General features: G+C 44.7%; 1 protein-coding gene across 10 annotated transcripts in view; it reads right to left on the bottom strand.

Moving 5' to 3' along the window:
• The window catches only part of RAPGEF1 (Rap guanine nucleotide exchange factor 1), a 163,055-nt gene that overhangs the window by 61,521 nt on the left and 73,738 nt on the right, over positions 1-27,796 (bottom strand). For 6 of the 10 annotated variants that reach the window (XM_055270646.2, XM_055270647.2, XM_055270651.2 and 3 more), the window contains exons 2-4: positions 11,237-11,376; positions 10,556-10,669; positions 3,657-3,835 (exon numbers count right to left, since the gene is read on the bottom strand). In XM_055270646.2, the coding sequence (XP_055126621.1) occupies positions 3,657-3,835; positions 10,556-10,669; positions 11,237-11,376 (433 nt within the window). Of the gene's footprint in view, positions 1-3,656; positions 3,836-10,555; positions 10,670-11,236; positions 11,377-11,642; positions 11,686-27,796 lie in introns of those variants that run through there. The other 4 variants (XM_055270649.2, XM_055270652.2, XM_063635726.1 and 1 more) reach the window with 2 other exon arrangements.

The following is a 27,796-nucleotide window of genomic DNA, read 5'->3' as shown; positions in this document are numbered from 1 at the left end:
AGTAGCAGCCGAATGGAGAATTTTTATATCTTTTACATATTTTTAAATAACTAAAGATAATTTTCCTTAGGAATTGTGGAAAGGGTTATTTTTCCATTTCAAACAATTATCACAGAGGAAGAGCAACAATATAGAAAATTTATGTGCTGCAACCTCCTCTACTCCAAAAAAAAAAAAAAAAAAAAAAACCACCCAAAATGATGCAGACATTTAGGAGCCAAAGATATAACTTTGAGGAAAATATATAATATTGTAAGATATGATTAAAACAGGTTCTAAAAACAAAGCTATTTAAAACAAAAATGTGAACCAAATAGTGCTTTAATAAGAAGCTCTTCAGAATCAGGTAAGGAGGAAACAATTTTTGCAAGGATCTAAAGTTTCCATTTAGCCAGGCATTCCACGCTGCATGTTCCAACAGGAGAAAAAGGTCGGCAGGAATGAAAGCAAACTTTTCAAGTCCATTAGAAACAAACAAAATTCCCAAAGGAGCCCTGAGAAAGCCAGGATTGGGCTATTTTAGAAGATGGTATGGATGAAAAGTATTTGTTGTTGGAACTATTCTCTTAGGAAAGAGGATGGAGAGGGGAAAACAAAGACCCTGCAGTCTCTCCTGGGGTTGGACCAGAGCTGATCTGACCCTGCAGGGGAATGTGCTTCTAACGGCTGGGCTGGACCTGGCTCTGCTTCCTGGCAAGGCCAGGTGAGGCCTCTTGAAAGAAGCCTGCTGCCTTCCCCTGATGTGCTGTAGGAGGATTCCACTGGAGAAAGCATCTCACTGTCACACTGCTGGTGAAAGAGGGGAAACGCTTTTATTCACTACTTCCTTTCTACCTGCATTGGATGCTAACGTTTCCCGGAAGGTGCTGGATTATGTCCAGCCTTCCCGTCATTAGCTTGGAAGCAGAATACTCCTGTATCAACGGGCTAAGACATAAGAAAGGAAGGAAAGTTGAGGACTATAAAAACGCCATGTGAGGCCCAGCTCCTGGCTCAGTTCCACAATGGAGCAAAGCCCTCCGCATGTGACGAGTGTGACTCACTCGGGAGTCCTCCATTCACAGCTCATGATAAGAGCCAGCTGCTTGTTGGAGGCCAGCCTATCACTGTCCCAGGAACCGAGGTGAGGGTGGCAAAGGGCCTGTTTGCAAGGACCACCCCCTCCGCCCTGCCCCGCAGAAGAAATGAGAAAGGACCTTCCAGCTTGCAAACTGCACTTAGGGAGGAAAGAGATAATGCAAAGCATCTAAAAGGAGCATCTGAGGAGGTATTTCCAATCACTGCGGGAGACCAAAAAACCACCTCCACTAGCCTGGAAGAATTTCAGAAGGAAAACCCCTTAATGGGATTAGTCAAAGGACTACCAGAAAACAAACCATATTTCATGGGTCCTTACAGCCACACCCAGGCACTTCCCATTTTCTCCTCTAGGAAATGGTTACAGACATTCAATGTCAATTAAAAGCCACCCCTCAATAGACAAAAAAATACCCCCAGCCATTACCACGTGACTTGATCAATTCTTACCCAGGGTTTGCAAGTGAGCTCCAAGCAGAGCCCTGGCTCCGGGAAGCAACACTCCTAGCAGCAATACACTCTGGGTGTGAGGGTCCAGGTGACGCTAGCCTGGACTCTCCCAAAGAGGCTTAGCACCTGAGGGTGCAGGGTGAAGTGATCAGTCCCCTCTTCCCACTGTTCCCCTCTCGTCCACGCTCTAGGACGTATACCCTCTGCCCATGACTGCCCGAGTCGCCGCCCTCCCCTCCCTGGGACACACCAGGCCCAGTGGCCTCAGTTCCTTTGCTCTTGTTCTCCTGCCCCCACTGCCAATCTAACCGCTGCTCTCCCTCAGGTCGGGCTCCAGGAACTACTCAGTCAAGAAGCTTCATCCGATCAACTCCAACACCCCTGTAACTCTTCCTTCTTCAAACTCCAACAGAGCTTCCTCTCTGTACCATAAAATAAGTGCTTTATCATAGAACAGAGGGAGCTGATTTGTTTCAACTAGCCTTTAACTCTTCCAAGGCAGAGACTACCACATGAGACTAGGTCCACAAGAACATGTTCTAAAAAGGCATCCATACATCTGACTGTGGCATGATGTCAGCACATTCGCTCCCAGGAACCCAGCACCGAACCCTTCTAAGAGCCGGAGCTGGACTGACTCTGGGAAAGACAGAGTGAAGACAAGCATGCCCTGCTTCCTCCCCGTCACCAACCAGTGCCAGCGAGCTTCTGGCCAGAAGACCACAATCTCCACGGGTCAGCTGAAACTCCAGGGCGGACGCCCCAGGGCAGAGAGTTTCTTGTAAATAAAGACACTATTTGCTTTATCCCCCAGAAGAAGAAAACTATGAACTTCATTGCCAAGTTCTGAAAGCAGTTCATAAAAGCTTAGCCTCATGGGGCTAAACGAACACTAAGTCATCTTGCGGAATTGCGACACAGAAGCATTTATCCTGAACAGGTACCATGGAAGAAAAACAAAACATGTGCCAGCCTCTTAAGAAAAAGCTCCTGCTAGGCTTTCATTTCAGATTACATTTGGTACTGTTTTTCTTTTTACATTTAACAATGAATACAGGACGAGCTGCTAGCTAACCTTTAAGAGGAAAATGCACTCCAGCAATAAAAGTATTACCCAACAAAAGCTTCTTGGGGCAAAGGCTGGCTCCATGTCCCCTGCAGGGAGTGCTTGTAATTTTATGTTGCCTCAGCAGCTGTTTTAAAATATGTTTAGCTTTCTCATACCAGAAGTAGGGCTCACGAACCCTTGACAAGGTTCCTAATACTACGTCCTACCCGACTGGCTCTAGCTGGTGGTCAGAGACAGAAACTTACAGGCATCTTTGCCCGCCAGCAGGCTAGCTCCTGGCTTACCTACTGATCCTTTAAACAGACCATTTGCCTGAGAACTTAAAGTAACCACCTCTTAGTCACAGGCTGCGCCTCCTGAACGCGTGCCTGCTTGCTTTAAACCTACCAATTAAAGCTCCCTGCAGGAGGCCTGTTTGGATAAGGCCCGCCCTGGACCCAATAACCCCAATAGCGGCGCTGGTCCATGGGGTCCCTTCTCTCTCTCCCAGCTTGTGCTTCTTTGCCTCCCCGTGCGGCCTCCAGGCTGCTGTGTAACCCCCAAGGTCTAAGGTACTAAAAACCTCTTAGCTTGTGAGCCTGCAATCTAGCCCCTGACAGTGAAGCCTGTGCAGAGACTCATGCAGATGGAGGCCCTGCTGGTGCTCTTCAGTCTGGGCCTCTGGTGATGACTGGAAACAGTAGCTTCCAGCTGACAGATAATGAAACTCAAAAAGTTTCATTCAAAACAGGCTCCTCCCACCCCCAGTGAATCCAGGCTCCATGTCTGGGAGGTGTCCTGGCTTGACGCAGTTAAGGGCTGCAATGACCACAAACTTACACTGTGGCCACATCCCTAGGGATGGCAGAGATGTGTCCCAGGCTTCAGGAGTAATAGAGACCTCAACTCTGAGATGGCATCACGGGATAGTTGTGGGGGCAGTGGTCAGGGGAAGGATGGGGGGTGATGGAGTCCTTTTCCTGACTGTTCCTAGGAAACTTGAGTTTCCAGTGCCACCAAACCAAGATGCCTCTAAGGCTTCCATTGTTCTGACACAGCCAAGGACTTCAGAGCCACTCACCTGTGCTGAATTCGAGGGTCGTTCTGCACCAGGGGTAAGATGGCCTCCAGCACCTTGCTGGCTGACCCTGGAAGCATCTCCAGTACCTTCTTATCAATTGCCATTTTGTCCACAATGGTCTTAAAGTAGCGCAGGGCACTGACAACTTCCTTCTCTTTCTCCTCCAGCCAGCTCAGGTTCTGAAAGGAGACGTTAGGCATAAGGAGGAGGAGAGAGATTAAAGGGAGCTATTTTGAAAAAATAAAGGAACATTTTCTTTAAACCAGCTTGAGATCGATAGGAATGGAAAGGCTCTTGCTACAGAAACCAAGCCAGATCATTTTTCTAAGGATTGTAATCAGGAGACAGAGGGTAGAGCTGAAGGAAGAAGGGGGCTTGGACCAAGAAAGCTCATTCAGAAATTTCTGAATTCCCTTTCCAGACCCTGAGGTCTTGAAAACCACTTATCCTCCTGTCTGTCCTCATCAGCCACACTGACAGACCACCACTAACCCCGTTAACTAGAGCAAGGACTAATTTGCTGATGACTTGGAGAAGCAACAGTCAAGGCCCATGGTACATCTGTATCCTGTAAATCACATCAAGAAACTCCAGGCTTTTGTTTCAAAGATCTGAGGAACTGTAAGACTGGTCCGGGGCATGAGGGGCTGAAACCCATTCCCTCAGGATTCCTCACTAGGTTCCCAGATTGTTCACCCCACTGAAGCCCCCACTCAGGGAAATGATATGCTATTCCTAAAGGGCCTGGAAGCTCCCAGGGCTAGAACGGGCAGGAAATCTGCGGAGAAAAGGCAGAGAAGCCAGAGCAGATGACCGTGATTCTCAAGATTCAATCACGACTCATGCAGTGGGCGCTAGCAGCATTCATGGTCCCTCTGCTCCTGAGAGAAGCCCATCCGAGACAAAGGGAAAATACAGAGCCCTGCACTTTCCAGTGTTTAAGCCAAAACCCCAAGCTTTTCTCCCTGACCGTGGGAGGCCTTGGATCCAGTCGGTGGGTCTACACACCCCTTTTGTTCTTCTCTCCAACTTCCCCTCTACTTGCCCTGATGTCAATGATCCCGGTCTCAGCTGGCTGGCAGGGGAAGGAGGCTAAGAGTCATCTACAGAAATGGAGTCTCTGAACCTGTTCTGGTTTGGGCAGCTGTCCTTCAAAAAAAAAGAGTAGTCTACAGAATGGATAAATCCCAAAATGGACAGTGTACTCAAGTAGTCGATTACATGTCTAGTGCAAATTAAGAGGGGTGTGTATGAGGCAAACAGCCACCTGCAGGATCGCACAGGTCTACAGCATGTAAATAAAAACAACTGAGGGCAAGAAGATAATTTCTAGAAAAAGGTGATTTAAACAGTATAAATATACAAACAAATGGTAGAAATTAACAAAGAGTGCTTATGACTCTGAACACTAGCTCTTTTCTTCTAAAATAGTGCAGATTGGCCAGGTGAGGTGGCTCACACCTATAATCCCCAGCACTTTGGGAGGCCAAGGTGGGCAGATCACTTCAGCCCAGGAGTCAGGACCAGCCTGGGCAACATAGTGAGACACCGTCTCAATTAAAAAAATAAAATAAACTTTTAAAAAAGGTGCAGAATACCATTTTAAACATAAAAATGTTCAATAGTAGAGGCTTTTATTTCATGGGAATGTCAAAAGAAAAATATATAAATGGCTACTTCAGTCAGACAATGTACAAAAGACCCAGTCATTGCTTTCATTGAGTCTTTCCCAGAAGGTGTCCTGCAGACTAGAAGACACAATTCTCCGGTGGTGGGGGAAGTGCCCCTTCCTCATCCCCATCCCTGGGTCCTGCACCCTGGCTTTATTTTTCTCTTTTCACCACCTGACAGATTTGTTTATGGTCTGTTTCCAAGAGGCTGGGCGCTTGCTTTTCCACTTCGTGGACGAGAGCTCTCTGCTTCATGTCATCTGCCCGGGGCAGGGGGGAACCTGAGTGTGAAGGAGTCGCAGTGCCGACAGACCTCAGATGTGCCTAAAGCCACGGTCAACCAGGCAAGAAGAGGACTATGACAGTGACACTGCCACCTTAGCACATCAGAAAGTGTTAGAGACCAGCAATGATGAAACTTGCTGAGGAACAGGAAACATTTTAAGAAAATGTGTCATCAGGTCACATAGGGAGAAAGTGGCTAATCTGAAGATGGGAGGCACTCGAAAGTGGCAAGGCACTTCAGAGCAGAGTCTTTCTGTCATTGCAGAGAGATCAAATCAGCTGTTTAAGAGTCAGGCTGCCCTGGGCTCCTCCTAAAGGAGCCAACAACGTAGCACAGCCAGGCTGCCTCCGTGAACTCAGATTCTACTCCCAGAATTAATGGCCTCTGGGTGTTGTGCATTCTCCAGCCTTTCAGCTGTCAAGCTGCGGATCCTTGTGAATGCAGCCGGCAGTGAGAGTTCACAGTCACACACCCACATCCAGCACTGGCTCGGACTGGGGACTCCATGCCTTGGCTTTGCTGAAGCTGCCTCGCTGCATAACCCGACGGCAGGTGCGTTCACCTGCGTACCCCTCCTGCTGTGGGGGATGGGTTGCCATCATTGGTCCACATAAGCCTGGAAACTAAATGAGGCTGTCCGTGTCTGTGGATGGCTTAGAGACAAGGCCAACTGCTAGGCTTCGGGCTTGTCACCCACAAAGTGGAGAGAATAACATCTGCCCCGTGTAACTAAAGAGGTGACTGTAGGGGACTGAATGAGAATGCATATGAAGTGGTTCACAACATTTAACAGGCACTATACCAACACCAGAGACCATATACCTGCCAGTAATAAAGCAGAGAAAGAGGGCCTAGGATGGGAACATCTGAAAGGGAAGAAAGAGGCCAGATCGTAGCTGCCACTCATTGGGGACATGGAGGCACCCACTGTGCTATGGATTTTATATAGGCTATTTTGTTTAAAGGTTACAACCACCCTGTGAAGTGGATACTATTATTTCACAGGTGGGGAAACTGAGGCTTAGTGGGATGTGGGGGAGGTTAAGCAACTTGCCCAAGGCCACACAGCTGTAGTGACAGATATGGAATTTGAACTTGGTCTGTCTGAGTTCAGAGCCTGGAGAGATGGAGAGGAGAATAAAGACCAGATCAGAAATGTGCTGAAGTTAAAGAGTTTACTTGAGATCCCCTGGTCTAAAGATCTCATTTAACAAACGAGTAAACTAAGACCCAGATGGCAGAGGTGGACATAAAACCCCCATCGCCTTTCCTGCCCCGTGGGCCATATTCATTCCTGACGCCCAGGCTGTGGCTCCACAGCCATGTGCTGCCACGGGAGACGGCAGGGAAGAGGGTGAGGAAAACTGGCCCTCCTCTCCAGATACTTCTCTCCCCACAGCCGTGCCGCAGCCAGGACACCCCAACTTGCTCTGTCACTCCTTGTCCCATCTGTAGCCCGGGTGCCTCCCCTCTCCACAGCAACACAAGCCTCATTTCCACACTATAGGACAGTGTACCCTGAAAATGTGGGTAAAGCCAGGGAGTGAGGGGGAGGGCAAGTCACAATCAGTATAATAAAAAACTAGAATTGCAGGATTAAAAAAAAATGGCAATACAACATTATTCCTCTTTATTAGCCCAGAACAGTAAGGCCTAGTAAGAAGACATGTCTAACACAGACATTGGTTACAATGAGAGCACCAAATCACCACCTGCCACCAGGCTGTCCGGCAGCAGCATCTCCCTGGAAGAGCTGAAGGGGAAAGGCTTTCAGGAATCCACCCAAGAGCGCTCGGATCTAACCTCTGTCCAAATGCCCTCAGAGATGGGGCACTGGGCACTCACACCTCCCAGGACCCCCTGCTCACTGCTCATTGTAATTATACTTTTGGCCACCCAGTATATGGCTAAATTTCCTCTACCACTTTAACACTCTGCAGCTCACTGATAGACTTGTTAAAAGATTGCAAAAACGTTTAGAAGTTCATCACAATGTACTTTGAATTTTTAAATTCACTAAGAAGATGCAAGAGACTGCTAATGTGGAATCAGTCTGGGAAGACAACAGAATATAGTGAGAAAAACAGATTTTGATCAAGAAAATGTGCACCAGGGCCAACACTGTCTGCACAGTGGGAATAATAAAAGCTTCCCCACACAATTATGGTGAGGAGTAAATAAGACAGCATGTCTGAAACCACCCAGGACAGGGCTGGGGCGAGGAGGAGCCCTCGGGAAGTGGTAGCGAATCTGAATCTGTACTTTCATCTCCCTGCACTTCCATTTCCCTCGTATCTGAGCAGGGAAAGCCATGCATATGACCTGAGTAAAATAAGAATGTACGCAATCACTCCCTAAGTGGTAAGAGAGCTAATGAATAATCAACGAGGGCAGCAGATGACAGACCCACTGCAAGGTTTCTTGGACATAATCCTCTAAGTCCACATACTCTGGCAGGTTTCTCAATGCTTCTGGTTCTGTCCATGGGCCTCCACGAAGCAACAGGTTCACATTTACTTGTCCCACGCAGGTGGCTTGGGATAGAACACAGTCATCCAACCCTTCCTAATGGGCAATGATGAAAAAGGGGTAACATTCCTTCTTGGGTGAAGATCACTTCTTGCTACAGAACAGGTTTCTCAGCCTTGGCACTACTGACATTTTGGGGCAGAGGATTCTTTGTTGTGTGTAGGGCTGTCCTGTGTATTGTAGGATGTTTAGCAGCTTCCCAACCCCTACCCACTAAAAGCCAATAACATCTGCTTTGCCTTCCTATGGCAACAACCAAAAATGTCTCCAGACATTGCCAAATGGCCCCTGGGGTTTACAGGCACCCCACTAAATGAGGGGTACTTTAGCACTGAATTTTTCTCCATGACCTCTCTTGGAAAAATGAATAAAGGGGAAAATCCCGGCTGGGTGCGGTGGCTCATGCCTGTAATCCCAGCACTCTGAGAGGATGAGGCGGGCAGATCACTTGAGGTCAGGAGTTTGAGACCAGCCTGGCCAACATGGCAAAACCCCGTCTCTACTAAAAATACAAAAATTAGCCAGGCGTGGTAGAGGACGCCTGTCGTCCCGGCTACTCGGGTGGCCGAGGCGGGAGAATTGCTTGAGCCTAGGAGGCGGAGATTGCAGTGAGCTGAGATTGCTCCACTGCACTCCAGCCTGGGCGACAGAGTGAGACTTTTATCTCAAAACAAACAAACAAACAAACAAACAAACAAAAAAACAACAAAAATAACAACAAAAAGGGGGGGAATCCCAGGAAGTGAGTGGCCGAACAGTTTCATATCAGAGTTCACTAGGAGGATAACATTGTTAGTAAGTGAATCATTTTACTCTGACTGCCTGGACTAGTGTTGGATGACAATTACACTCTACTTGCAGTTAATACTACATTCGGCTACAAGAGGTTACTAAACAGATTGTAATAAAAAATAACTGTGGCACAGACCAAATCTACTGTATTACTCTTCTTCAATCTGGAATTTAGATCAATCTGGCAAACACTGACAGTTTCCCTCTTGCTTGTCAGTCACCTTTTGTTAAAAGAGGGGGCAGGAAAAACTACTTTTCAACAAAAGACTTTTAGATTTAAAACCTTCATTTTCCTCCACTTTTAACTAAAATTTTAAGATATGCTGCTGGTCAACATAAAACCCAAAAATAGATGAATTGCAAAATTCAAGAATTATGTATTTAAATAACAGGCTAGTGTTTACCAGCTGCATTAAACGGATGGCTGTGACAGTAGTTCTGCTATATAGAAATTATACTTTGGATAATCACTAAAGGATTAAGAATATCTGTCTACAAAGTTTATTTTATTTTACATTGCTAAGTTTAGTTTTATTTTATTTATTTATTTTTTGGAGACAGAGTCTCACTCTGTTACCTAGGCTGGAGTGCAGTGGCACAATCTCGGCTCACTGCAACCTCTGCCGCCCGGGTTCAAGTGATTCTCCTGCCTCAGCCTCCCAAGTAGCTGGGATTACAGGCGCCTGCCACTATGCCTGGCTAATTTTGTGTGTGTGTGTGTATTTTTAGTAGAAACAGAGTTTTGTCATGTTGGCCAGGCTGGTCTTGAACTTGTGACCTCAGGTGATCCGCCTGCCTCAGCCTCCCAAAGTGCTGAGATTATAGGCGTGAACCACTGTGCCCAGCCTAGTTTTATTTTTATGTAATGAGTCAGGATTAATATTTAAATTCACGAGATATTAAAAATTCTGTCTTTCATAAAGAGGAAATGTAGCATCTTGAGAATTCAGACTCTGACATCAGACAGCCTGCATTCAAATCTTGACTTTGCCACCTTTTTGCTGTGTGACTTTGGCTAAATGCTTAATATTTCTATAGATCCAGTTTCCTTTTTGGCAAAATAAGTTTTCACACATCAGGGTTGCTATGAAGATAAGTAAGAGGACATGTGTAAAGCACTCAGCACTGGGCCAAGAAAAGGCTCCATAAATGTTAGGGACACAGGTGTCTGTGGCTCTGAGAGCACTTGGTTATGCGGCGGTCTCACTGCACTCCACCAGCCTTGTGAGATGGGTAAGAAAGCACTCGAAGGCTTCAGAAGCCTTTGCCCTTCTAAACTATTCAGATCATCTTAGCAATTCAAGGAACAGCTGGTCTTGAGAGATGAGACTCGCCCACATCCCCTGGAACCCGTTGGACCCAAGCAGCACACCCAAACCAACCCCAGAAAGAATCCCTGAGCTTTTGCCACAAAGCTCTCCCCAAAGATCATGGGATCTTGCATAAACTCTCACTTTTATCCAAGGTCCCTTGGACTCTTTCCTGAACAATTCAGCCCACGGTCACCACCCAGTTGAACACAATAATAGTGCAATAGAGTTTTTTTCCATCCCCAAAACCATGGACCAGGATTCTGCAGTAGAAGGCAAGGCAAACCCAATTGTTCTTAATTTTACACTGACCTTCTGCCTTTGAGACCTGGAAGCCACAGCACTGGTGGACATAAATTCTACTGCCTGCTGCTCCAGATCCAAGGGGAGAGGGTAGCCCTCTGGTAGAAATCTGTCTGTTGCCTCCTGGAAGAGAGGAAACCTGGATTCCTACAGAGTTTGAAATGGCTGTTTGAGGCTGAAGGGAGGGGTTGATGAAAGTCAATAGCTGTTTCAACATATCTGGCTTGACTGGCCCTGCTGAGGCCACTAACTCTTGAGGACATCTTTGGCTGGGTCTCAAGGGGTTTGCACGTTTCAGAGCACAGGCCCTAAAGCCAAATGATGGATGTTCTGGACATCACAAAGTTCCCTGTGTTTGAGTGTGCGCCAAGGCAACGTAGGGAACTGCAGGGCAGGGAGGCAGCAGCCTGGGGTGTGGACATGATGTGCTGAGCTGTTTTAAATGCCCAGAGGATGACACAGCTGGAAAAGGAGAACTGTCTTAGCCAATTGAGCTTGGCTAACATGGCAAACACTCACCATCCTAATGGTTCTTATTTTACAAGGACACCAAAGGTCCCGCCCACGGAATGCTACGAAGTAGGTATGATGCACTGAAAGCTCAATCCCCAGGGAAGGAACATAAAAATCGCACAAACTCATACTGCTGGAAGCAGGTGAGGCCAGGAGAAACACCTAGAGTCAGCTTACTTTGTTCACAGGCTTCTCTGGAATCTTTACGGACACCTCAGCTGGTTTTCCCTTCTTTGATGGCGTTCTCTTGATTTTGGGTGAGTGGAATTTGTCCATCAGCTTCATGGTGAAGGAAGAGAGATGAGAACGCTGAGAGTCTGAAAACAAAGAGGGTACTGACTGTTAGATGCAAGTGGGAAGAAGCGACGGTTCATTGACCTTTTGTGGAAATGAGCAATGTCCCCAAACCCATCTTTTTTCTTGGCTGTTGAGAGTTTCAAAGTAAAGGACGTATGGATCCACTACAAAACATTCCTGCTTACATGCTTCCATTTTTGCAATTTTCATCAAGGAATTGTGGAAATCAAAGGCAGTCCAAATAAACATGGAAAAAGAACTTGCAAATATTCCTAAGTGTCCTTACAGAGTTTGTGTGATGATCTAACTAACATCCAAGGGAACTGGCTAAGAAGAAAGAACACCCAGTCAAATCACAGAGGTGTAAGATGTGAGAACTGGAAAGGAAGGCCCTTTCGAATCAACCTCTTCATTCTTTAGGAAACTGCAACAAGTGACATGTGCAAGGCTCTGGAGTTGGCAGCGGTGACTCAACTAGAAGTAAGATGTTCAAAACCCTCTGGGCCCTGGTGAAAGACTAAATGACTTGCCCCAAAGATCAGGAATTAAGACTAGGACATCTGTTCTCGCCACTCCTATTTGACACTGAACTGGATCAGACCTAAATATAAGAGTTACAACTCTCAGAGTAAACCTCTCAGAAAAAAACAGGAGTTTTTGTGACCTTGAATTTGACCACGTTTTCTTAGATACAAAACCAAAAGCACAAAGTTACAAAATAAAAAAATAGAAAATTGGACTTCATCAAAACTAACAACTTTTGCACTGCAAATACTACTACTACTAGGAAAGTGAACAAACCCACAGGATGAAAGAAAATACAGTCATGTGTTGCTCAAGGACAAGAATAAGTTCTGAAAAATGCATCATTAGGCAACTTCGTTGTGCAAACGTCAGAGAATACTCAAATGAACCTAGATGGAATAGCCTACTACACACCTAGGCTATATGGAATAGCCCATTGCTCCGAGGCTACACACCTGTACAGCATGGTACTGTACTGAGTACTGCAGGCAACTGTAATACAATGGTATCTGTGTATCCAACCATATCGAAATGTAGAAAAGGTATGGTAAATGGTATAAAAGATTAAAAATTCCACCTGTGAAAGGCAATATCACGAATGGAGGCTGCAGGCCTAGAAGTTGCTCTGAGTATATCAGGGAGTAAATGTGAAGGTCTAGGACACTCCTGTACACCAGGGTAAACTTCATAACCATGGCACATTTAACCTTCACTAAATTTATTTTTAAAATGTTCTTTCTTCAGGAAGTTAACCTTAGCTTACTGTAACTTTTTTACTTTATAAACTTTTAATTTAAAAAAAAATTTTTATTCTTTTTTTTTTTTTTTTTTTGAGACAGGGTCTCACTCTTTTGCTAAGACTAGAGTGCAGTGGTGTGATCACAGCTCACCGTAGCCTGGAATTGCTGGGCGCAGACACCATCCTGCCTCAGCCTCTTGAGTGGCTAGGACTATAGGCAAGTGCTACAATGTCTGGCTCATTTTTAAACTTTTTATAGCAATGAGGTCTCACTATGTTGCCCAGGTTGGCAAAAATATTTTCTTTTTTTATATTCTTATTCTTTAAGCTTTTTTCTATTTAAAAAATTATTATTTTTTTTTTACTTTTAAAACTTTTCATTAAAGACAAAGATAGACACACATTAATCAGCCTAGGTCTTCAGGGGCAGGATCATCAGTATCACCATCTTCCACCTCCCCATCTTGTCCCACTGGTAGGTCTTCAGAGTAATAAAATGCATGGAGCTGTCTTCTCCTATGATAGCAATGCCTTCTTTTATAACACCTCCTGAAGGATCTGCCTGAGGCTGTTTTACAGTTAACTTTTTTGTTTTTAGTAAGCAGAAGCATACTTTCAAATAATGATAAAAAGTAGAGTAAATCCATAAACCAGTAACATAGTCATTTATTATCATTACCAAGTACTACGTACTGTACATAACCATATGTGCTATATATTTACACCAGCATCACCACAAACATGTGAGTAATGTATTGCGCTGGATGTAATGATGGCTACATAAGGCGAGGTGACAGGAATTTTTCAGCTCTATGATAATCTTATGGGACCATAAGATTATAATGTGGTCTGCCTTATATATGTTACAATGTGGTCTGTCACTAACTGAAATGTTGTTATGCAGAGCATGACTCTATTTGAAAATCATATGCAGCTGTCCCTTAGCATCCTCAGGGGCTTGGTTCCAGGATCCCCTTCGGGGATCAAAATCCATGATGCTCAAGTCCCTTATATAAAACAGTGGAATATTTGTGTATGACCCACACACATCCTCCACGTGCTTCAAATCATCTATAGATTACTTACGATACCAAATACAATGTAAGTGTTATGTAAATAGTTATACTTTATTTTAAAATTTGCATTATTACACTGCTATTTTTATTGCTTTTCCCTGCATATTTTTGACCATGACTGAATCAGAGGCTGCAGAACCCATGGATATGGAGGGCCAGCTATACCTGATAAGGGACTTGTATACAGAAAACCTTAAAAAATTCTTACAGCTCTAGAATAAAAGGCATATAACCCAATGTAAAATGGGCAAAGAATTTGAGCAGATATTCTCCAAAGAAGATACACAAATTGGCAATAAGCACATGGAAAGACGGTCAACATAATTAGCCATTAAGGAAATGTAAAGCTTCACACACACTAGGTCTAATAAAAAAGACAGTTCCAAGTGTTGGTGAGGACTGGAGAAACTGAACGCCCTACACATTGCTGGTAGGAATGTAATATGGTTTCTCTGCTTTGGAAAATGTTAGGAGTTTCTCACAAGATCACAGAGTTGACATGTGACCCAGAAATTCCACTCCTGGGCAGATTTGCGAGAGAAATGAAAGCCTAAATCCATGTGACTTGTACAGGTAAGTCAAAGGAAAGCTCACAGCAACATTATTCATAATAGCCAAAGGTGGGAAAAACTCAAATGTCCACGTTTGTGAATGACTAAATAAAATGTATTATATCCATACAATGGAATATTATTTGGCAGTAAAAATAAATTAAGTACGGATCAGCTACAACACAGTTGAACCTTGAAAACATTATCTAAGCTAAAGCAGCCAGCTACAGAAGACCGTATATTGTATGATTCCATTCATTTGAAATGTCCAGAATAGGCAAATCCATAGAGACAGAAAGTAGATTGGTGGTTGCCTAAGACTAGATGGGGCAGAGAGATGGAGAGGGGCTGCTATAATCAGTATGGAGTTTTTTCTCCTAGTGTACAAAAGTATTCTAAAATTAGAATATGGTGATGGTTGTATAGCCCAGTGAATTACTAGAAAAAAAAAGAACTGTACCCTTTTTGAATGAATTGTATGATATGTGAATAATATAACAATAAAACTATTTTTTAAAAAAAGCCCACTGGCAGTCTTCCTTTATCTCAGCATTATTACAACCGGTTCCAGTGTCTGAAAACATCTTATTAATCGATTTATTTAAACCTGTCTCCTCACAAGAATGCAAGTTTGGCTGGGCGTGGTGGTTCATGCCTGTAATTCCAGCACTTTGAGAGGCTGGGGCGGGAGGATCACTTAAGCCCAGGAGTTGGGGCCTAGGCAATAGAGTGAGACTTCGTCTCTACCTACAAAATATTAGCTGGGCATGGTGGTGCACACCTGTAGTCCCAGCTACTCAGGAGGCTGAGGTGGGAGGACTGCTTAAGTCCAGGAGTTAGAGGCTACAGTGAGCACTGCACTCCAGCCTGGGCAACAGGGCGAGACCCTGTCTCAAAAAAATAAAGGCTTGGGGGACAAGTTTCCTGAGGACTGTACCTGTCTTGCTCATGCTTGTTTTCCCAGTGCTGACGTGGTAGTTGGCGCATAGAAGATAATCAGTAAACATACATTCAACAAATGAAGAAACCAACCAACAACAAAAATATCCCAGGAAGAAGACTGCTTCTTTCAGTAACAGCAGAAAATACTTGAAATTGGCTGAAACTTAAGCAATAAAACACTGTCCTACGCAATGGAAAAATAAATACCTGTAGTTTTAAAAATAAAAAGCACTCCCTCTGTCAAGTTTTTCCAGCAATTTAGTACAACAAAATAAAACAGAAAACCAAACAAAACAACCCTCCAAATAAACAGCACGGCACCTTGCACTACACGGCTCTCACTCTGTCTACCATTGCTGCATGTGACTTAACAAGGCCAAAGTTCAATTCCCTTGCTAAAGACCTTCCAGGTGGCCAGGCAGGATCAGATAAACTATCTACCCTTTGCAAATTACCTAGGCACCCACTGCGCTCTGGACCAAAGAGAAAAGCCAGGGCCTGACCTGCATTCACATATGGTCAAACCAAACAGCTTCACAGCTGTGTGATGGCCAGAGCTGCAGAAAGCCCTTCTTAGTCCCCAGATGGGGACACAAGTCAACAGGAAGCTGCTGCACCTGGCTAGCTCACCTGGAACAGCTCAACAGGGTCAGGAGGCTCTCAACACCAGCCCTCATATGTCAGCAGTCATCCCTCGCATTCAAGTGAACTGGGATGGTGCGACTTCTCCCACTCCCCTCTGTCCTGCCTCTTCTCTCTCCCCACCCAAGCAGGGTGGATCCCATTTACAGTTTATACTTCCTTCTTTATACTTCAACATGGATGTGAACAGTCTAATCCTTCATGTGATGCTTAAGAGGGTGTGCACTGTTAGCCAGGCCTGGTGGTACGTGCCTATAGTCCCAGCTACTCGGGAGGCTGAGGCAGGAGAATGGCGTGAGCCCGGGAGGCGGAGCTTGCAGTGCAAGATTGCACCACTGCACTCCAGCCTGGGTGCCTGCCACCACGCCCGGCTATTTTTTTTGTATTTTTAGTAGAGACGGGGTTTCACCGTGTTAGCAAGGATGGTCTCAATCTCCTGACCTCATGATCCACCTGCCTTGGCCTCCCAAAGTGCTGGGATTACAGGTGTGAGCCACTGCGCCTGGCCAAAAAATTTTTTTAAAGGGGCGTGTGCACTGGAGTCAGAATGCTTGCATTCAAATACTTACACATTATCTCTCTAAATCTTTCCCTCATTTTGTCTGGAAAATGAGTGAGATAACATTGTATTTCTTGAGATGGCTGATGTGATGTAGATTAAATGAGATATTTACTGTGGATAACGCAATAAGGTGTTTCACAAGATGCCTGGCACACGGCACCTGCTCAACACAAGGAGCTTGGATGCATAGCAAGGTCAATCGATTCCAAATTCTTATTTCCCAGCTGCTTCCAGAACTTCATCCAGTTATTCTGCAACACTGAACATTTAACTCACTATCCTAAGTAAATAAGGACCTTATAAATGCCCACTCTTCTCTTCCTTTGGCACTGAACCAGAAGTCTCAATCTGGCCTTTAGCCTATTAGTCTATTTCCCTCTTTGGTTTACCTGCCTCCCTGCATACGGATCCTATTGCTGTCCTTACCCCATGTCTTCTGATGGCAGCCCCACAGTGTCCCTAAAAGACACAGCCTCTTCCCTTACCAGGCAGGTTCCCAAGTCAGTTGGGCTGTCAGAGCAGTTTCCTAATCCATGCGACTTCTACCCTGGTAAGTAGGACTGAAGCAGGGAAAGCAGACACAAATGGGGAAGTCTGGGCAGGATGCGTGGGTTCTCTGGCGGTCAAAGATGTTCAGGCTGGGTGAGCCAACTTCCGCTTTCTCCACCGTCTACTGCCCTGAGTTGCTGTTCAGGCAGGCATGGGGCTGAGGAGATGGCAAGATTCACAACTGCGCCGTCATGACCAGGGCGGAACTGGGGTAGACAAGTGAGGTGTAGAGGTCGATCACCAAAAAACCCTCTCAGGTTCATGCAAGGGCACGGACCAACTAAGGGCACCTCTGCCTATGAGCTGTTGACGGAACTCAAGAGGTTTATTATTGCACTCACAATTCTCGTCTGCCTTGGGCACAGCTGGGAAACCATGTCAGCACCTAAAGACAGTGGAATGCCTACCAATAAATCTCCCTCCTCAGGGTATCTGCCTCAGAACAGCCAGCTCTAGCACAAGAAGCCATAAATCAGGCAGAGAGAAGAGATTCTTTCAAATGACAACCAACCTTCTCAATGCTGGAAATCGAGGACAGCACTAACTAGGACAGTATGTTTGTCATATTCTTCTTGAAACCTTGGGTTAGCAGCACAGGCTTCAGGTGATTCTCAAGGTCATTCACACTATGCCTTTGAGTGCTGAGGCGGTACTATAATGCCTTGCGACAGCAGGTTGGGGAGGAAACGACAGGTGCCCTCGCATGAACACTGCTGTTAGGGCAATCTTGCCAACAGCTCCAGACAGGCAGGCAGGCAGACAGACAGACAGACAGACGCACTCTCCCTGCCCCTTTCTCATGCACGTCAATCATCCGAGGTGGAGGGCGACGTGAAGGGAGTGTTCCCACATGACTGCTGCGTCGCAGGCAGTGCCACCAACCACTCTCTTGCTATTCCACTGCTTTTCACACTTAGAAAGTTACACTGTAGATTTTGTATATGCGTCTTTTTAGTAATTTTCTAGAACTGAAGTTAAAACAAAAAATTTAAAGATTTCATACAAATATATATACACAAGTTATAGGGAATGAATCAAATCCAGACACCCACCATCTGGCCTAGCAAACAGAACCTTCTGCAGTGATGGAGGCGGCCGGTACCTGAACTGTCTAACACGACAGGCACTAGTGGCTACTGAAGCCTGATTGTGGCTGCTGTGGCTGAGGCACTGAACTGTGAGTTAACTGTGTAAACAGCCCCTGGGCTGGTGACTGGCACACTGGATGGTGCAGCTCGAGAAGCGGATGGATTCCACTGGTGCCGCCACGTGCTCCTCTGCAGCCACACCTCTTCCCTACAGGCAGCCCGACTCTGACTTTCAGACTTATCATCCCTTACTTTTCAGGACAGTTTATATCGACATATACAGTTTAACTTATAAGTTTGTGAATGTTAACTAAGTGATGGCATACTGTAAAGATTCTCACGCTCTTGCTTTTTTACTCAATAGCAGGCCTGACACTCAGGCATGCTGGGGTGTATCAGTGATTTCGTTTTCAATGCTGAGAAACTCCGTAGATTCCATAATCCCAGCTTTATTTATCTGCTCTCCCGTCAGTGGACGCTGGGTCACTTCCAGCATTTTTGCTTTAATAAACAATGCTGCTCATACATGTCTCCTGGAACACATGCCAACAGTCCTCTAAGAGCAGAACGGCTGGATTGTAGGGTATATGCCACATTGATTCTTACAGATATTGCAAAATGATTCTCCCCAGTGGCTATGCCACTTTACAGTCCCACTAGCAAGGTTAGGAGAGTCCTAGTTGCTCCATATTCCTCCCGGCACCTGGGGTTGCCAGACATGCACACTTTCCCACATGGCCATGTCTAAGAAAGGACACAAAAGTCCTCCTTCATCTGGAAATGCCAATACTGGTGTATTTTATTGTGATCTATCCAATCTGTGAGAGCAACTTCAAGTTCACCTGAACTTAAGAATAGAAAGCCTCAGACTCTTGCTCCATGTGACATTTACCCCAAGGTCAGAAACTCCCAATGACTAATCTGCTAGTCATTCCTTCCAGAGGAAGGGTGGCTTATATGAGCTCACAAACAATTTCTGTATAAATGACTGTGATGTTACCAACAGCAGCCACTTTCTTGGGCAACCATCGCAGGCTACAGATCTGGCTGTCGGATGAATGTCCTTCTCTACTGAGAGAGAAAGAGGATGGGCCGGAGGAGAGGATGTAGCCTGCTCACAGAATCATGTCTCAACAGAAAACCAAGCAGAACAGAAAAACATCAAAGCCAACCCAATTTCTTCAAGTGGTCTGCCAGATGCCAATATTTCATTCTTAAATTTTTAACTTGCCCCTCGGCCAGGCTTAACAATGGTCTCTGCCTGTTGCTGACAAATGTGGCTATCAACTGGCCTTCTTTCTGTGTCACTTGCAGCAGCAGCTGGGATCCCAACTTAGCAGTGGTTTCTGTCTCAGCTTAATCTCTCACCAGGGATGGCGGCGAGTCTCTAAACATCAACCACGCAGGATCACAAAGTCAAGGGCAAGGTGGACAACTTCGAGGCAGCCAATCTTGAGAAACGCTGTGGCTGCTAATTCCTCATTCCCTGTCTTCTACTGGGCTCAGAAGTCGAGCACTGGGAAGGATTTAGAGATCACTTATTTAATCCACATTCCCCATTTTCCAAATGCATAAAGAGGACAAATGGAGTGGAGGCGTGATTGAGGACATTAGGAAGGGCTTTTTTTAAAGATGAGGATTTCAGATTTTTTAAAAGTCTTCACTTGTCTAGGATTTTGTGGACTGCAAGGTAAAGATGGAGACAGAGGGCTGTGGGCACAGGAGGCAGCACAGCTGAAGTCTGTGGCTTTTTTTTTTTTTTTTTAATCTATTTATTTATCTTGAGACCAGGTTACGAGACTGGCTAATTTTTGTATTTTTGGTGGAGACAGGGTTTCGCCACGTTGCCTAGGTTGGTCTCGAACTCCTGGGCTCAAGGGATCCTCCTATCTCAGCCTCCCAAAGTGCTGGGACTACAGGCGTGAGCCATCACGCCAGGCCTGTGTGTCTTTGTTTTAACTTGAGCTCGGCCACTAACCTGGGCAAACTTTTTACCCGAGCCTCCGGTTCCTCACCGAGGAAAGCCATAGCCACAGACCTAGTTCCTCCTCAGGTAATTGTGGGGATTAAATGTGACCCGTGAGTAAAGCATGTGGCCAAGGACCTGATATATAGCAAATACTTAATACATGGCAGCTATTATTGTCATGTGATAACCTCGTCAGGTCTCTGCCAACACTTAAAAAGGCAAAAGCTAAAAATAACCCCAGTCTAGTCAAGCCAAAAGCAACCTGGAGTTATATTTTTCTTTTTTTTTTGATATGGAGTCTCGCTCTGTCGCCCAGGCTGGAGTGCACTGGCGCGATCTCGGCTCACTGCAAGCTCCGCCTCCTGGGTTCACGCCATTCTCCTGCCTCAGCCTCCTGAGTAGCTGGGACTACAGGTGCCCGCCACCACGCCCGGCTAATTTTTTGTATTTTTAGTAGAGATGGGGTTTTACTGTGTTAGCCAGGATGGTCTGGATCTTCTGATTTCATGATCCGCCGGCCTCCCAAAGTGTTGGGATTACAGGCGTGAGGCACTGAGCCCGGCCTGGAGTTATATTTTTCTAACAACTTTCACATCGAAAGATCCCCTGTCTTACTTAATATACAACTATTCCTGTTAAAACAGAGGGAAAACGATATTTGAAGTTTTGCAATTCCAAAGACTCTTTTGTCATGAAAATCCATTCCTACTACCCAATTGTTCAGGAAGTCTACCGGATAACTACGACACTGCTAATGGGAATATTAAGCCTATCTTTTAAAAAATTTTCAAACAATCTCATTATAAAAATCCAAGCACTGTAAAAATATATAACGTAGAAGGTAAACATTTCTCATAACTCCACATACAGCAGAACTATTTTTTTCACTTTTTTTTTTTTTTTTAAACAACAAGCCATTGTGGGCATTTTCCAATGTGAGTGCAGTTAATGGCTGCATGATGCTCTGCTGGATGGCAACCACAGTGTATTTATGCAGTCGGGCCCCCGAATGAATAGATTCTAACTTCTGCTCTTCAAACAATGCTGCGTTGATGAACACCCTCAAGCTGGCCCATCTGCGCCCTTGTATGGTGAGACAGACTCCTAGGGATGGCGTTGTTCGGTCACAAAGGACGGGTATGGGAAGCTGGATGCGACACAGTCAAACTGTCCCGTACTGAGCTGAACGCAGCCAGCACTGCCAGCCACCGAGTGGGGCCCTGGATGGCGGCAGAAGGGGTGAGGAGGGATTCTGGGTCCCGGGGCCTTCTCACCTATACAGAAAACCAGGCTTTACCTTGGATTTGGGTTAAGATCTGACAGAACCACCCTTTTCATTTTATTTGCATAACTGGTAAGCATTACAAAGAGATTCAGAATCACAAAAGGCAACATTCAAATGGCCAATAAACATATAACAAGGTGCTCAATTTGTCATCAGGAAGCAGTACATTAAAACCACAGAGCTACCACAACAAACATGCCTGAATAGATAAAAAGAAAAAACATGGAACACTATCGGTGAGGATGAAGAGAAGGGGGACTCTCTACCCTGCTGACTGACAGCCACTCACTATGGGTGAACACATCCTTCCTCTCCAGCCCAATAACTCCACTCCGAAGGATGCCTGTGTGAGGTCACCATCAGACATATACCAGAATATCACAGCAGCGCTCAGTGAATGCCTGTCGACAGCAGGACGGGTGAACCGTGGCACCGTCGCACAGTGGAATACCATGCAATCAACACCCATGACATGGATGGTTCTCATGAGTGTAGAGAGATGCCAGATTGAAGAGTACGTTTTATACGATTCCATTTATATAAATGCAAAACAGACAAATTTAATCTATTATTTGGGGATTCAAGATAGTGGTTATGCTCGGGGAGTGGGGGGTGGTTAACTGGCAGGCGACATGAAGCAGTGGGCTTCTGAGGTGACGGTTATGGCCTGTTTCTTGATCTGGGGGTTGGTTGTACAAGTGTGTTCAACTTGTGAAAATCCTGCAAGCTATCTACATAAGGTATGTGTATATACTTTCTGATGTATATATAGTATATTCCAATAAAAAGGTGAAATAAACTAGATACAAAGGTCCAAGATTCTTCTGAAAAAGAGCCCACATGATTTTTATATGGGTCAGATTAACAACTGCAAAGTTCATTTACAACTTAAGGAAATTCCATTCCCTAAAACAAACAAATGTATTTACCCATGAATATTCCAGAATGAATATCTTCCCTAAGAACTCTGAATTGACTATCTCAGGAAGAGCCTGTGAATATCTCAGGAAACTTTTGTTTCGTCTTTTTAAAAATAATAAAAGATAACACCTACATAAATGTATACATTCTTAGGATCTTAAATCACCAGTAAATAAACATTTTCCAATCTCTTCTCCCTTATTGTATGAAAAATTCTAGGAACTTAATATAAATACAATTGAATCTTATAATGTTTTATGTTTAACCAAGATTGAATCAATATACTTTTAATAATAGTATCTATCTCATGAGGTTCGCCTAAGAATTAAAACCAAAACTCATTCAATGACTTTTTAGGCATCTCATCTGTGCCTTACATCGGCGGTGAGGCCCCACCCACCCAGCCTGCTCATACACTGCACCAGCCATTCTCTCCTCTCCCCACCACCAGGTTTCCTTCTGCTGTGTGTCACTTCACGTCTGCACATACACATGGTAGATCTCCCCCATCTTAAAAACTCAAGTCCTTAAGTCCACCTTCTCCTCCAGCTACTCCCACGTTTGTTTCTCTAAATTGCAAAATCACTTGAAAGACTTGCCTATATGCTGTCTGCAGTTCCTTTCCTCTTATTCTTCATTTTCCCCCAACATTTTATTTTTTGAGACAGGGTCTTGCTCTGTTGCCCAGGCTGGAGTACAGTGGTGTGATCCCAGCTCACTGTAGCTATGACCTCTGGGTCTCATGTGATCCTCCTGAGGAGGTGGGACTACAGGCATGTGCCACTATGCCTGGCTAATTTTTTTTTTTTCTTTTTTGACATGGAGTCTCACTCTGTCACCAAGGCTGGAGTGCAGTGGCACGATCTCAGCTCACTGCCTTCCCGGTTCAAGTGATTCTCCTGCCTCAGCCTCTTGAGTAGCTGGGATTACAAGCACGCATCACCATGCTTGGCTAATTTTTTTTGTATTTTTAGTAGAGACATGGTTTCACCATTTTGGCGAACCTGGTCTCAAACTCCTGACCTCAAGTGATCTGCCTGTCTCGGCCTCCCAAAGTGCTAGCCACCACGCCCAGCCCTGGTTAAGTTTTGTTCGTTTTGTAGAGATGGGGTCTCACTATGTTGCCTAGGCCGGTCTCGAGCTCCCGGGCTCAAGTGATCCTCTTGCCTCAGTCTCCCAAAGTGCTGAGATTACAGGTGTGAGCCTCCACGCCTGGTTCCAACGTTGTATTTTGGAAAAAAAAAAAAAAAAATCAAATCTATTGATGTGCTGAAAGAATATTATGAAGCAAACATCCACATACCCTTCACCTAGATTCGCCAACCGTTAACATTCTGCCATGCTCGCTTTCCATCCCTTTTCTTCCTCTCACTATCACAGAAACACACATGCAAATTTATTTTTCATCAAAGCAACTGAAAGTTGCACACGTTATAACACATCTCTAAATACTACCAGCTGTCTCTCTCCTAGGAACAAGGACATTCTCCTGCATAAATAACATAATAACATTATCATACCCAAGATATTTAACACTGACATAGTATTTGCTCCACAAGCAAATCTCTCTAATCAGATTCTCTATAGCTTTTTTTTTTTTTTTTTTTTTAAATCTAAGCTCCAATTAAGGAGCATACATTGCATCTGGTTGTCATGCCTCTCCAATTTCCCTTATCTAGTCTGGAGGCAGAAGGGAGGGGACTGGCTTTTGGACGTTGATATATTTTGAAAAGTGCCTGCCAGTTGTCTTGGAGGAGGTCCCCTGTAAGTTGGATCTGCCTGTTCCCTGTCATGAGATTCAGGTAATACCTGTTTGGTAAACACAGTTTCTGGGTGGTATGTGCTTTCTACTGTATTATTGATCAGTTATTGATAATGCTAAGTTCGATCACTTGGTTAAGGTGGTATCTGCCAAATTTCTCCACTGCGATGATACAGTTTCTCCTTTGTGACTAAAAAGTAATCTGTATTGCAATTTGAGATTTTAAACATCTTGTTCTCTAACAAATTTTCACTGCATAGTTTGGCATCCACTGATGATCCTTCTGTGAATCTTTATTTTACTGGTGGTTATACATTGGTGATTATGAATTATTCCTTGATATTTGTTGGCTGGCATTCCTTTATAAGTAATAGGCCCCCACCCCTTACTTTTTTTGGTATCACTATGGACCTGGGTGTTCACTTATTATTCAGTGTGTTATAATCCATTATAATCATGCCCTTTGATGTTCAAACTTCCAAACTTGGCCAGAGGGAGCCTCCATCAATCTTTGAACACTTCTTTGGTTTTTGATGCAAAAGAAGCTCCAGAATCACCTTGTACCTTCCCTACCCCATTTCTCAAGGAAATCAGCTTAGAATCTGCCATTTCTTTAATGTACCCTAGCTCCTTTTGGTGGGGAGTGGTATTTAGAAACCAAGATCTGGGCATTAGATGTGCTCATTGCCACTGGGATGTCACTGTTCTATGTCCTTTCAGTGGACAAAGCTAGGAGAGAAATATGTACATATATTTAATGTAAATATATATAATTAAATATGAGTGTGTGTATATATATATTTTTTTAAAATCATAAGTTAATACTGTTATTTGTTACTGCAAGCCAACACCACTGGGTTCTTCCTCCTTCCTTGATTCCATATTTGCAGCTCCCTTCCACAACAGTGAGAACCCTGGTTTCTAACATCATCAATCTACTCATTTGCCTTATCCTACAATAAACACAAAATTTCTTCAGAATTGCTACACGAATATCATTAACAACTACTAAAGGTAAAAGTTCAAGATTTCTTAGCAATTCTTTTAGTCCTTAGAATATATCCTGTGACGGGCATACAGCGAGTACTGAGTTCAAAAAGATATTCTAATTCTTTTTTCTGTGTGGGTTATATTATCATTTAATATACAGTTAGGTTTATTTTTACTGATTCTCAATTTCAGGATTTTTTCTGAACTTGTAAAACATTTATATAGTTCAAAAGTTAAAAAACTACATAACTTCTGGTTTATCCCTCATTTACACAGAAATAAGTAGTATATCCATCCTTATTTCCTCTTCTTACAAATACTGTATTAGACATCCACAGGAGCCTGAATTAGGCAGTTCAAGAGAAGTGAAGGAGCCAGGTGAAGGCTAGGGGTATATATTCGGGAGCTGTCGGCATATACACAGTACAGGAAGCTAGAAGACCACTGGAGGCCCTCACGGACATGTGTAGATAGAGAAGCGGGCCAGATGACTTCATTGTTGGGTGGTCTCATTACACAACACAAGCTCTTGGTGATTCCCTTGGACATTTGACAGGTGGCTCAAACACAAGTCTAAAACTGTATCTCTGAAGCTTCCTCCCAAACCTGCTTTGAGCACATCTTGGTAAACAGGACATTTCACACTTCCAGCAGCTCAGGTTAAAATCCTTGACTCTTCTCTTTTGCTTGAGTCCATCCGGCAATCCTTTGGCAAATCCTGTGAGTTCTGCCTTAATGGTACATTCAGAATCCACCACTTCTCACCACGTGCACCACGGTCAGCCTGGCCAGTGCCATCTTTATTCCTCAAATGGACAACCGTGATGGCTTTCTAACTGTCCCCTGCTCCTTGCCCTCCCCATTCTCAACTCTGCAATCAGAGTAGTCCTTATAAGAGCTAAGTCTGGCTATGTCACCCTTCTGTTTGAAAACCTCTGATGGCATCTCTTCTCCCTCAGAGAGGCCCTGTGTGATTTGCACCCAACCATGTGCCGCCCCAACCAACCCCCTCCCCACTTCTGAGAGTAAGCCCTCCATGGTAAGCCTGTTCTCCGATGTCCACCAGATGGGGAGGCCTGACAAGTGCAAAGCCACTATGAGTGGTTGGGTAATGTTGGTCTAATCCTGGGACTCAATACTGGGAAGCTCACTGGGCTCTTAGAACAAGCTGCATCCCTTAAACAAGGCTTTAGAAATCAAGGTGATATTTGGGTCCCCATCTATCTACCTTACTGTCTTCTTTTCCAACTTTCAGAATTCAGGGGACAGAGAAGGGTTCTACTTACTAGTCCTTTGAGACCCCAATGAGAGAATCAAATCTCATTCATTTTGGAATCTGGCACTTAGCCCAATAACTGGCACATCATAAAATAAATAAGTGCTTGTTAGCAAACAGATAAAAGAATCAGTGAATGAACCCTGTAACAACCAACAGCTATGACATTCAGTCTACACCAGACGGTAATATCAGATTAGAGATGTAGATAAGATGGTTTATATGGATTTTTAATATCATTCTCTAAGTAGTTCTAGCACACGAGTCAGAGACAACTCACTCAGGAACTTTCCTTGGTGGGACGCTTCAGCCTGGGTTACTAGAACATCTGTTGTTCAAGCTACCTCCAGGGAATAGACAAGAAAGATTATACTGTTCACCCTCTCCTCTAGGTTCTAATGGACTCTCTAGACCAGTACTATCCAATAGAAATATAGTGTGAACCACATATGTAATTAAAAAAAAAATTTTTTTTTTTTTTTTTTTTTTTTTTTGAGACAGAGTCTCAACTTACCCTGTCCCCCAGGCTGGAGTGCAGTGGCAAGATCTCAGCTCACTGCAAACTCCACTTCTTGGGTTCAAGTGATTCTTCTGCCTCAGCCTCCAGAGTAGCGGGGACTACAGGTGCCTGCTACCACGCCTGGCTAATTTTTGAATTTTTAGTAGAGACAGGGTTTCACCATGTTGGCCAGGCTGGTCTCGAACTCCTGACCTCAAGTTATCTGCCCGTCTCAGCCTCCCTAAGTGCTGCGATTACAGGCATGAGCCACTGTGCCCAGTCTTAAAAATATTTTTTAATTAACCCAATTTATCTAAAGTATTATTACAACATGTAATATAAAAATGATTAATGAGCTATTTACCTTCTTTTTCTTTCATATTAATCTGCTGTGGATTTTTTACTTCAGCACATCTCAGATGGCATTGGCCACATTTCCAGTGCTGCTGGACTAGACGCACAGCCTGGGCCCTCACCTCCTGTGATTGGACGGCTGGCACATGAAGCAAAGAGCCTTGGCCTGGTTGGATCTGCCTGCTTCAGGGTGGAGTGCTGAGGTCTTGAGGGTGGCAGTTCCTGCTCGCCTTCAAGGCATTCTTTTTTTTGGAGAGTCTCACTCTGTCACCCAGTCGAAGTGCAGTGGCACGAACTCGGCTAACTGCGATCTCCACCTCACGGGTTCAAGTGATTCTCCTGCCTTGGCCTTCCTAGTAGCTGGGATTATAGGTGCCTGCCACCACGCCTGGCTAAGTTTTGTATTTTTAGTACAGACGGGATTTCACCATGTTGGTCAGGCTGGTATCAAACTCCTGACCTCCAGTGATCTGCCCGTCTCGGCCTCCCCAAAGTGCTGGGATTACAGGTGTGGGCCACTGCGCCCGGCCAAGGCATTCTTATTACCACTCAACAGATGAGGAGACCGAGTCACAGGCGGCTTCCTGCTCGCCTTGGGCAGGGCTCAGGGCAGCACTGGAGTCCCAGGCTATGCAGCCCTCCCACACCCTCTTCCTACACGGAGGTACTGCCCCATTTCCTCCTCCACAGTACCTGGTACAGGGACAAAG

This window comes from Symphalangus syndactylus, chromosome 3 (assembly GCF_028878055.3).
Source record: "Symphalangus syndactylus isolate Jambi chromosome 3, NHGRI_mSymSyn1-v2.1_pri, whole genome shotgun sequence".
NCBI lineage: Eukaryota > Metazoa > Chordata > Mammalia > Primates > Hylobatidae > Symphalangus > Symphalangus syndactylus.
This window is presented reverse-complemented; position numbering and strand designations above follow the sequence as displayed.